The sequence below is a fragment of the Somniosus microcephalus genome, chromosome 3 (assembly GCF_052327205.1).
Source record: "Somniosus microcephalus isolate GS21.2 chromosome 3, FLI_Smic_1.0, whole genome shotgun sequence".
NCBI classification, from domain to species: domain Eukaryota; kingdom Metazoa; phylum Chordata; class Chondrichthyes; order Squaliformes; family Somniosidae; genus Somniosus; species Somniosus microcephalus.
In genome coordinates this window covers 373,272,572-373,285,724 of record NC_140989.1, presented here as the reverse complement: position 1 = coordinate 373,285,724, position 13,153 = coordinate 373,272,572, and the positions used below count along the sequence as shown (strand labels likewise).

Genomic DNA, 13,153 nt, shown 5'->3' with positions numbered 1-13,153 from the left:
ACATATTCCCCACTGGAGATATTGGACAGGGTTCAGAGACACAATTGGACATATTCCCCACTGGAGAAATTGGTCAGAGTTCAGAGACACAATTGGACATATTCCCCACTGGAGATATTGGACAGGGTTCAGAGACACAATTGGACATATTCCCCACTGGAGATATTGGACAGGGTTCAGACACAATTGGACATATTCCCCACTGGAGATATTGGACAGGGTTCAGAGACAATTGGACATATTCCCCACTGGAGATATTGGACAGGGTTCAGACACACAATTGGACATATTCCCCACTGGAGATATTGGACAGGGTTCAGAGACACAATTGGACATATTCCCCACTGGAGATATTGAATAAGATTCAGAGACACAATTGGAAATATTCCCCACTGGAGATATTGGACAGGGTTCAGAGACAATTGGACATATTCCCCACTGGAGATATTGGACTGGTTCAGAGACACAATTGGACATATTCCCCACTGGAGATATTGGACAGGGTTCAGAGACACAATTGGACATATTCCCCACTGGAGATATTGGACAGGGTTCAGAGACACAATTGGACATTTTCCCCACTGGAGATATTGGACAGGGTTCAGACACAATTGGACATATTCCCCACTGGAGATATTGGACAGGGTTCAGACACAATTGGACATATTCCCCACTGGAGATATTGGACAGGGTTCAGAGACACAATTGGACATATTCCCCACTGCAGATATTGGACAGGGTTCAGAGACACAATTGGACATATTCCCCACTGGAGATATTGGACAGGGTTCAGAGACACAATTGGACATATTCCCCACTGGAGATATTGGACAGGGTTCAGAGACACAATTGGACATATTCCCTACTGGAGATATTGGACAGAGTTCAGAGACACAATTGGACATATTCCCCACTGGAGATATTGGACAGGGTTCAGACACAATTGGACATATTCCCCACTGCAGATATTGGACAGGGTTCAGAGACACAATTGGACATATTCCCCACTGGAGATATTGGACAGGGTTCAGACACAATTGGACATATTCCCCACTGCAGATATTGGACAGGGTTCAGAGACACAATTGGACATATTCCCCACTGGAGATATTGGACAGGGTTCAGACACAATTGGACATATTCCCCACTGGAGATATTGGACAGGGTTCAGACACACAATTGGACATATTCCCCACTGGAGATATTGGACAGGGTTCAGAGACACAATTGGACATATTCCCCACTGGAGATATTGAATAAGATTCAGAGACACAATTGGAAATATTCCCCACTGGAGATATTGGACAGGGTTCAGAGACAATTGGACATATTCCCCACTGGAGATATTGGACAGGGTTCAGACACACAATTGGACATATTCCCCACTGGAGATATTGGACGGGTTCAGAGACACAATTGGACATATTCCCCACTGGAGATATTGGACTGGTTCAGAGACACAATTGGACATATTCCCCACTGGAGATATTGGACAGGGTTCAGAGACACAATTGGACATATACCCCACTGGAGATATTGGACAGGGTTCAGAGACACAATTGGACATATTCCCCACTGGAGATATTGGACAGGGTTCAGAGACACAATTGGACATATACCCCACTGGAGATATTGGACAGGGTTCAGAGACACAATTGGACATATTCCCCACTGGAGATATTGGACAGGGTTCAGAGACACAATTGGACATATTCCCCACTGCAGATATTGGACAGGGTTCAGAGACACAATTGGACATATTCCCCACTGGAGATATTGGACAGGGTTCAGAGACACAATTGGACATATTCCCCACTGGAGATATTGGACAGGGTTCAGAGACACAATTGGACATATTCCCTACTGGAGATATTGGACAGAGTTCAGAGACACAATTGGACATATTCCCCACTGGAGATATTGGACAGGGTTCAGACACAATTGGACATATTCCCCACTGCAGATATTGGACAGGGTTCAGAGACACAATTGGACATATTCCCCACTGGAGATATTGGACAGGGTTCAGACACAATTGGACATATTCCCCACTGGAGATATTGGACAGGGTTCAGACACACAATTGGACATATTCCCCACTGGAGATATTGGACAGGGTTCAGAGACACAATTGGACATATTCCCCACTGGAGATATTGAATAAGATTCAGAGACACAATTGGAAATATTCCCCACTGGAGATATTGGACAGGGTTCAGAGACAATTGGACATATTCCCCACTGGAGATATTGGACAGGGTTCAGACACACAATTGGACATATTCCCCACTGGAGATATTGGACGGGTTCAGAGACACAATTGGACATATTCCCCACTGGAGATATTGGACTGGTTCAGAGACACAATTGGACATATTCCCCACTGGAGATATTGGACAGGGTTCAGAGACACAATTGGACATATACCCCACTGGAGATATTGGACAGGGTTCAGACACAATTGGACATATTCCCCACTGGAGATATTGGACAGGGTGCAGAGACACAATTGGACATATTCCCCACTGGAGATATTGGACAGGGTTCAGAGACACAATTGGACATTTTCCCCACTGGAGATATTGGACAGGGTTCAGACACAATTGGACATATTCCCCACTGGAGATATTGGACAGGGTTCAGAGACACAATTGGACATATTCCCCACTGGAGATATTGGACAGGGTTCAGACACAATTGGACATATTCCCCACTGGAGATATTGGACAGGGTTCAGAGACACAATTGGACATATTCCCCACTGGAGATATTGGACAGGGTTCAGACACAATTGGACATATTCCCCACTGGAGATATTGGACAGGGTTCAGAGACACAATTTGACATATTCCCCACTGGAGATATTGGACAGAGTTCAGACACAATTGGACATATTCTCCACTGGAGATATTGGACAGGGTTCAGACACAATTGGACATATTCCCCACTGGAGATATTGGACAGGGTTCAGACACAATTGGACATATTCCCCACTGGAGATATTGGACAGGGTTCAGAGACACAATTGGACATATTCCCCACTGGAGATATTGGACAGGGTTCAGAGACACAATTGGACATAATCCACACTGGAGATATTGGACAGGGTTCAGACACAATTGGACATATTCCCCACTGGAGACATTGGACAGGGTTCAGAGACACAATTGGACATATTCCCCACTGGAGATATTGGACAGGGTTCAGAGACACAATTGGACATATTCCCCACTGGAGATATTGGACAGGGTTCAGAGACACAATTGGACATATTCCCCACTGGAGATATTGGACAGGGTTCAGACACAATTGGACATATTCCCCACTGGAGATATTGCACAGGGTTCAGAGACACAATTGGACATATTCCCCACTGGAGATATTGGACAGGATTCAGGGACAATTGGACATATTCCCCACTGGAGATATTGGACGGGTTCAGAGACACAATTGGAAATATTCCCCACTGGAGATATTGGACAGGGTTCAGACACAATTGGACATATTCCCCACTGGAGATATTGGACAGGGTTCAGAGACACAATTGGACATATTCCCCACTGGAGATATTGGACAGGGTTCAGAGACACAATTGGACATATTCCCCACTGGAGATATTGGACAGGGTTCAGAGACACAATTGGACATATTCCCCACTGGAGATATTGGACAGGGTTCAGAGACTCAATTGGACATATTCCCCACTGGAGATATTGGACAGGGTTCAGACACAATTGGACATATTCCCCACTGGAGATATTGGACAGGGTTCAGAGACACAATTGGACATATTCCCTACTGGAGATATTGGACAGAGTTCAGAGACACAATTGGACATATTCCCCACTGGAGATATTGGACAGGGTTCAGACACAATTGGACATATTCCCCACTGGAGATATTGGACAGGGTTCAGAGACACAATTGGACATATTCCCCACTGGAGATATTGGACAGGGTTCAGACACAATTGGACATATTCCCCACTGGAGATATTGGACAGGGTTCAGAGACACAATTTGACATATTCCCCACTGGAGATATTGGACAGAGTTCAGGCACAATTGGACATATTCCCCACTGGAGATATTGGACAGGGTTCAGACACAATTGGACATATTCCCCACTGGAGATATTGGACAGGGTTCAGACACAATAGGACATATTCCCCACTGGAGATATTGGACAGGGTTCAGACACAATTGGACATATTCCCCACTGGAGATATTGGACAGGGTTCAGAGACACAATTGGACATATTCCCCACTGGAGATATTGGACAGGGTTCAGAGACACAATTGGACATAATCCACACTGGAGATATTGGACAGGGTTCAGACACAATTGGACATATTCCCCACTGGAGACATTGGACAGGGTTCAGAGACACAATTGGACATATTCCCCACTGGAGATATTGGACAGGGTTCAGAGACACAATTGGACATATTCCCCACTGGAGATATTGGACAGGGTTCAGACACAATTGGACATATTCCCCACTGGAGATATTGGACAGGGTTCAGACACAATAGGACATATTCCCCACTGGAGATATTGGACAGGGTTCAGACACAATTGGACATATTCCCCACTGGAGATATTGGACAGAGTTCAGAGACACAATTGGACATATTCCCCACTGGAGATATTGGACAGGGTTCAGAGACACAATTGGACATATTCCCCACTGGAGATATTGGACAGGGTTCAGACACAATGGGACATATTCCCCACTGGAAATATTGGACAGGGTTCAGAGACACAATTGGACATATTCCCCACTGGAGATATTGGACAGGGTTCAGAGACACAATTGGACATATTCCCCACTGGAGATATTGGACAGGGTTCAGACACAATTGGACATATTCCCCACTGGAGATATTGGACAGAGTTCAGACACACAATTGGACATATTCCCCACTGGAGATATTGGACAGGGTTCAGACACAATTGGACATATTCCCCACTGGAGATATTGGACAGGGTTCAGACACAGCGTCAGGGGCTCCAGGGGGTGTTTATAAACATTCAACCTTCCTCCTCACATCTATTACTGTGACTAATTTTACAAACACTGCCACCCCTTATGCCGAGATGCTGTGAAGCAGCAAGTTTTGTGTTTTACGTGTCCTGACCTTTGCTGTTCAGTCCAGCAGGGTTACATATCCTCACAGTCTCACTAAATGCAACTTATCAGACTGTTATTCCGTCTCCATGTCCTCACCATCACCAAGACCGCCTACTTCCACCTCCGTAACATCGCCCGTCTCCAGCTGGCTCAGCTCAACTGCTGCTGAAACCCTCACCTTTCTCACCTCGACACTCGATTATTCCAACGCTCTCCCGGCCAGCCACCCACCTTGCACCCTCCGGTAGCTCATCCCAAACTCTGCTGCCCATATCCTAACTCACACCAAGTCCCGTCCACCAATCACTCCTGTGCTCACTGAAATACATTGGCTCCCAGTCCAGTAAAATTGCCCCTCTCTATCTCTGTAACCTCCTTCAGCCCTATAACCCTCCGAGATCTCTGTGCTCCTCCAACTCTGACCTCTGTCCATCCCCCAATTCCTTCGCCCCACCATTGGCGGCCGTGCCTTCAGCTGCCTGGGCCCTAAGCTCTGGAATTCTCTCCCTAAACCACTCCGCCTCTCTACCTCTCTCTCCTCCTTACAGTCCTTCCTTAAAACCGACCTCTATGACCAAGATTTTGGTTACCTGTCGTAATATCTCCTTCGGTTCAAGAAGAAGGCCCAGCACCACTTTCTCAAGGGGCAACTAGGGATGGGCAGTAAATGCAGGTCTTGCTGACAATTCCCACACACCGAGAATGAATAAAAAAACTCCACCAAGATAATAATCCACAAGGGAGAATCGCCGGACTCCAAACGTTGCTCCGTTTCGGGCCTCGATATTTAAAGTTTGTTTGAAGGATTTATTCAAAGACCACACTGAATAGAATCATAGAATCAGACAGGACAGAAGATGGCCGTTCGGCCCATCGTGCCTGTGCCGGCTCTTTGAAAGAGCTCTCCAATTAGTCCCACTCCCTGCTCTTTCCCCACAGCCCTGCAAATCTTTCCTTTTCCAGCGTTTCTCCAAGTCCCTTTTGAAAGTTATTACTGAATCTGCTTCCACCGCCCTTTCAGGCAGCGCATTCCAGATCACAAAAACTGTGTAAAAAACATTCTCCTCATCTCCCTCTGGTTCTTTTGCTAATTATCTTCAATCTGTGTCCTCTGGTTACCGACCCTCCTGCCACTGGAAACAGTTTCTCCTTATTTACTCGATCAAAACACTTCATGGTTTTGAACACCTCTATTAAATCTTCTCTTAACCTTCTCTGCTCTAAGGAGAACAATCCGAGCTTCTCCAGTCTCTCCACATAACTGAAGTCCCTCATCCCCGGCACCATTCCAGTAAATCTCCTCTGCACCCTCTCCAAGGCCTTGACTTCCTTCCTAAAGTGTGGTGCCCAGAATTGGCCACAATACTCCAGCTGGGGCCTCCCCAGTGATTTATAAAGGTTCACCATAACTCGCTTGCTTTTGGACTCGATGCCTCTGTTGGAGTTTGGATGGAATTCCCTTTGATAAAGGCCGTTCAGTGAGCGTCCATTCACAGCGCGACACACAACAGAGGCTGGCACAGAAAGGCTTCTACTCACCAGCGTGCAGTACATCTCGGGGGTCTCTCCACACGTACTGTCGGAGGGATCCAAACTGACCTTCAGGAACCTGGTGAGCAGGGCGGCCTCGGGCTGGCAGGCCATGTAATCCCAACTCAGCCCCTGGTCCCAGTGAACCTGAGCCTTACACAGGTCGTAGTGACCCCAGGACGGGAAGTGCTGAGCGGCGAGAGACAGGGCCGTCCAAAGGGCCTGAAGGGGCAACAAACCGGACAGACGCATCGCTCCGACTGGACCCCACACAGAGAGCGGTGATCTCGGTCTGTCTGGGGGTGATTCAGGGGGTCTCTGCTCCGACTGGACCCCGCACAGAGAGCGGCGATCTCGGTCCGTCTGGGGGTGATTCAGGGGGTCTCTGCTCCGACTGGACCCCGCACAGAGAGCGGCGATCTCGGTCTGTCTGGGGGTGATTCAAGGGGTCTCTGCTCCGACTGGACCCCGCACAGAGAGCGGTGATCTCGGTGCTTGCAGATGGGCCAGGTGTTAGGATTCCAGCTATTTATCCCTGTTCCTGGTGGTAGGGTTCCAGATGTTCTTCCAGTAACTTGGAGCAATGTGCGCAGATGTTCCAAGTGTAGGGGTTCCAGCTGCTTTTCCCTCAGCTTTGGTGCAGATGTTCCAGGTGTTGAGATTCCAGCTGTTTTCTCAGTGTTGGTGCAGATATTCCAGGTGTTGGGATTCCAGCTGTTTCCCCCCAGCTGTTCGCTGTCAGACAGATGTTCTGATTGGCTGATCAGTCAGTACTGGGACCCAATGTGATGACTGTCTCCTGACCAGAGGCTGTTTCCCATCGATCATCTCTTCCTTCAGGCATCAGTTCCCTGTTAGGAGAGAAATAAAATCAATGAATTTTAGAATAGGTGCTGCTCCTGACTGTTAGATCCGTGTATCTTAATGTTGTGTCCTTCAATAATCAGACAAATGACTGCAGGGAACGATCAACAGGTGTTTACTGAATGAGGGTTCAAACTGCAACTGACTGTACAGATCACTACTCAGGGTCTATATACAGGTGTGGTCACTGCCGGTACTACAGGATACAGGAGCTGTAAAAAGTAGTTCTCCCCCTTAAAGGTACATACATTACACTGACCTTTGACCATCGACCTTCGGCCTTTGACCCCACCCTCACACTCCGCCTCCCATTAGCTGCAGCGTTACAGAAATAATCACCAGTTGTGAATCACAGCAGCCAATAGGAGGCGGCTCAATGACTCTCGTGAAGATACCAAATCATAAGTGGCCAATTATCCTTTATTTAATGATGTTGGTTGAGGGATAAATATTGGTCAGGACTCCGGGGATAACTCCCCTGCTCTTCTTCGAATATTGCCGTGGGATCTTTTACATCCACCTGAGAGAATAGATGGGGTTTCAGCTGAACGTCTCATCCAAAGGACAGCACCTCTGACAGTGCAGCACTCCCTCAGTACTGCCCCTCCGACAGTGCAGCACTCCCTCAGTACTGACCCTCCGACAGTGCAGCGCTCCCTCAGTACTGCCCCTCCGACAGTGCAGCGCTCCCTCAGTACTGCCCCTCTGACAGTGCAGCGCTCCCTCAGTACTGCCCCTCCGACAGTGCAGCACTCCCTCAGTACTGCCCCTCTGACAGTGCAGCACTCCCTCAGTACTGCCCCTCCGACAGTGCCACGCTCCCTCAGTACTGCCCCTCCGACAGTGCAGCGCTCCCTCAGTACTGCCCCTCTGACAGTGCAGCACTCCCTCAGTACTGCCCCTCCGACAGTGCCACGCTCCCTCAGTACTGCCCCTCCGACAGTGCAGCGCTCCCTCAGTACTGCCCCTCCAACAGTGCAGCACTCCCTCAGTACTGCAACTCCGACAGTGCAGCACTCCCTCAGTACTGCCCCTCCGACAGTGCAGCGCTCCCTCAGTACTGCCCCTCCAACAGTGCAGCGCTCCCTCAGTACTGCCCCTCCGACAATGCAGCGCTCCCTCAGTACTGCCCCTCCAACAGTGTGGCACTCCCTCAGGACTGCCCCTCCGACAGTGCAGCACTCCCTCAGTGCTGCCCCTCCGACAGTGCAGCACACCCTCAGGACTGCACTGGGAGTGTTGGGCCAGATTCTGGGCTCGAGACTCTGGACTGTGATTGAGTCAGTTCCTTCAGGAGAGCGGAGGAGGAACAGCAGAATCAAAATCTCTTCTCCTCCCTCCATCATCTCCCTTCAATCTCAGCCGCAGCTCACACTGGAAAAGCAAAATTATTCTGATTCTTAGTTTAAAAATTTGCCCCTTTAAACACGGTCACACTCTGGGTTTGGTGACCCTCCCACGGCCTGTTTCACGACACAAGGTGTTACTCTGGGCTGTGACTGATACACTGACTAGTAACGGGGATATTTATAACCCATTTTCTACAGTAAATACTCCAGGATTTTATAAACTGCTGCACTGCGAGCAGAAATAGTCTCTGAATGTCTCACTTCCTCCCACGTAATGCTGTTCCCCTTCAGCTCGAGCAGGACAATCCACCGTCACCTTCTGGGCCCAACGTCACTCCTCCTGCTCAAACCCCAACACACGCTCCCCATCTCCAGTCACACCCCCAACACACACTCACCATCTCCAGTCACACCCCCAACACACACTCACCATCTCCAGTCACACCCCCAACACACACTCCCCATCTCCAGTCACACCCCCAACACACACTCACCATCTCCAGTCACAGCCCCAACACACGCTCACCATCTCCAGTCACACCCCCAACACACGCTCACCATCTCCAGTCACACCCCAAACACACACTCCCCATCTCCAGTCACACCCCCAACACACACTCACCATCTCCAGTCACACCCCCAACACACACTCACCATCTCCAGTCACACCCCCAACACACGCTCACCAGCTCCAGTCACACCCCCAACACACACTCACCATCTCCAGTCACACCCCCAACACACACTCACCATCTCCAGTCACACCCCAACACACGCTCACCATCTCCAGTCACACCCCCATCACACGCTCACCATCTCCAGTCACACCCCCAACACACGCTCACCATCTCCAGTCACACCCCCAACACACACTCACCATCTCCAGTCACACCCCCAACACACACTCACCATCTCCAGTCACACCCCAACACACGCTCACCATCTCCAGTCACACCCCCATCACACGCTCACCATCTCCAGTCACACCCCCAACACACGCTCACCATCTCCAGTCACACCCCCAACACACACTCACCATCTCGTCACACCCCCAACACACGCTCACCATCTCCAGTCACACCCCCAACACACGCTCACCATCTCCAGTCACACCCCCAACACACGCTCACCATCTCCAGTCACACCCCCAACACACGCTCACCATCTCCAGTCACACCCCCAACACACGCCCACCATCTCCAGTCACACCCCCAACACACACTCACCATCTCCAGTCACAAACCCAACACACACTCACCATCTCCAGTCACACCCCAACACACACTACCATCTCCAGTCACACCCCCAACACACGCTCACCATCTCCAGTCACACCCCCAACACACACTCACCATCTCCAGTCACACCCCCTACACACGCTCACCATCTCCAGTCACACCCCAAACACACGCTCACCATCTCCAGTCACACCACCAACACACACTCACCATCTCCAGTCACACCCCCAACACACACTCACCATCTCCAGTCACACCCCCAACACACACTCACCATCTCCAGTCACACCCCCAACACACGCTCACCATCTCCAGTCACACCCCCAACACATACTCACCATCTCGTCACACCCCCAACACACGCTCACCATCTCCAGTCACACCCCCAACACACACTCACCATCTCCAGTCACACCCCCAACACACACTCACCATCTCCAGTCACACCCCCAACACACAATTTTTACAATTTACAATTTAAATCGCTTTATTGGCATGATAAGTTACATCTTATGTTGCCAAAGCATCAAAATACATTTATGGTTCAGCACATAAACGCAGTTCTATTCATACAGTGTATAAACAGGTATATCCCTGAGTGTATAAATATACATTCGCATTGTTTATATATATTTTTTTCTTAGCTTACTGGTTGTCCCTCTGTTCATGGCAAGCTGCAACATAGTGCGCCGCCAGCGTTACACAGCTTCTCTCCTCTCCCAGTAGGAATGGGAGTTTTTGGTTGTCATTCAGATTTCTGAAATCAGGGCATATTTGTGAGAATTTTTGGTAGAAATTCTCCCTGATGCCCTGATATTTTCCACAAGCTGTGAGGAAGTGCATCTCTGTCTCCACCACTCCCTGACTGCAGTGAGAGCATATCCTGTCCTCTCTTGGCAGCCTGGTCTGCCTGTGTCTGCCTTTTTCGATCGCTAGGCTATGTTCGCTAAGTCTGTACCTTGTCAAGGTTCTTCTCAGTTTGTTATCCTTTACCATGGTCAGGTAATCAGCTATGTTGTATTGTCTGTTTAGGGCCAAGTAGCAATTGAGTTTGCTTTGGGTTTTTGTTGTTTCTGCCCAATATGTCAGATATTTTTCCTTTTGCTTAGCGACGATTGTGTTGGGTCGAATTCTTTGTGTTACCCTGTCACTGTCCTGGGGCTGGTTATTGTTAGTATTGTTAGTAGTTACTTCACTGAGTCCCAGGACTAGTTGACTGAGGGTATTCTTCTTTATGGTCAGCTCTTGGCATTTCAGGGCGTCGTAGTGATAGCATTGGGGATTGCTCATTTGTAGGTGATTCCAAAATTTGGTGGCTCTTTTTTGGATAGTGATTATTAATGGATATTGGCCTAGTTCCGCCCTGCATGCATTGTTTACTGTTTTCCTTTGAGTCCGGAGGATACTTTTACAGAATTCTGCATGTAGGATCTCAATTGGGTGTTTGTCCCATTTTGCAAATTCTTGTTGAGTTAGCGGTCCCCATACCTCACTGCCATAGAGTGCAATTGGTTCAATTACTGATTTGAAAATTTTGAGCCAAATGCTAATTGGGATTTCTATTTGGATTGATTTTTTGATGGCATAGAAAGCCCTTCTTGCTTTCTCTTTCAGTTCATTCACAGCCAGTTTGAAGTTTCCCGTAGAACTGATTTTTAAGCCCAAGTATGTGTAGTTAGTGGTTTGTTCAATTTTGGTTGTTCCTACTGTGAAATTTATTTTGGGTCCCTGATGTTTGGATCTTTGCTGGAACACAAGGACTTTGGTTTTTTGGGGATTTATTGTCAGGGCCCAAGTCTGGCAGTACGACACTCACCATCTCCAGTCACACCCCCAACACACACTCACCATCTCCAGTCACACCCCCAACACACACTCACCATCTCCAGTCACACCCCCAACACACACTCACCATCTCTAGTCACACCCCCAACACACACTCACCATCTCCAGTCACACCCCCAACACACGCTCACCATCTCCAGTCACAACCCCAACACACACTCACCATCTCCAGTCACACCCCAACACATGCTCACCATCTCCAGTCACACCCCCAACACACACTCACCATCTCCAGTCACACCCCCAACACACGCTCACCATCTCCAGTCACACCCCCAACACACACTCACCATCTCCAGTCACACCCCCAACACACACTCACCATCTCCAGTCACACCTAAAACACACACTCACCATCTCCAGTCACACCCCCAACAAACGCTCACCATCTCCAGTCACACCCTCAACACACACTCACCATCTCCAGTCACACTCCCAACACACACTCACCATCTCCAGTCACACCCCCAACACACACTCACCATCTCCAGTCACACCCCCAACACACGCTCACCATCTCCAGTCACACCCCCAACACACACTCACCATCTCGAGTCACAGCCCCAACACACGCTCACCATCTCGTCACACCCCCAACACACGCTCACCATCTCCAGTCACACCCCCAACACATGCTCACCATCTCCTGTCACACCCCCAACACACGCTCAGCATCTCCAGCCACACCCCAACACACGCTCACCATCTCGTCACACCCCCAACACACGCTCACCATCTCCAGTCACACCCCCAACACACGCTCACCATCTCCAGTCACACCCCCAACACACGCTCACCATCTCCAGTCACACCCCCAACACACACTCACCATGTCCAGTCACACCCCCAACACACGCTCACCTTCTCCAGTCACACCCCCAACACACGCTCACCATCTCCAGTCACACCCCCAACACACACTCACCATCTCGTCACACCCCCAACACACACTCACCATCTCGTCACACCCCCAACATACACTCACCATCTCCAGTCACACCCCCAACACACGCTCACCATCTCCAGGCACACCCTCAACACACACTCACCATCTCCAGTCACACCTCCAACACACACTCACCATCTCCAGTCACAAGAACACACACTTACCATCTCCAGTCACACCCCCAACACACACTCACCATCTCGTCACACCCCCAACACACGCTCACCATCTCCAGTCACACCCCCAA

At 49.4% G+C, this 13,153-nt stretch overlaps 1 protein-coding gene across 1 annotated transcript in view; it reads right to left on the bottom strand.

The window, feature by feature from the left end:
* Positions 1 to 7,613, bottom strand: part of LOC147122445 (netrin-G1-like) — a 188,089-nt gene extending 180,476 nt beyond the window's left edge. Inside the window, exon 1 of the mRNA XM_085983600.1 lies at positions 6,674 to 7,613. Within this exon, the coding sequence (XP_085839726.1) occupies positions 6,674 to 6,916 (243 nt within the window). The 5' untranslated portion in view covers positions 6,917 to 7,613. The remainder of the gene's footprint in view (positions 1 to 6,673) is intronic.
* Positions 7,614 to 13,153: the final 5,540 nt, after the last annotated feature.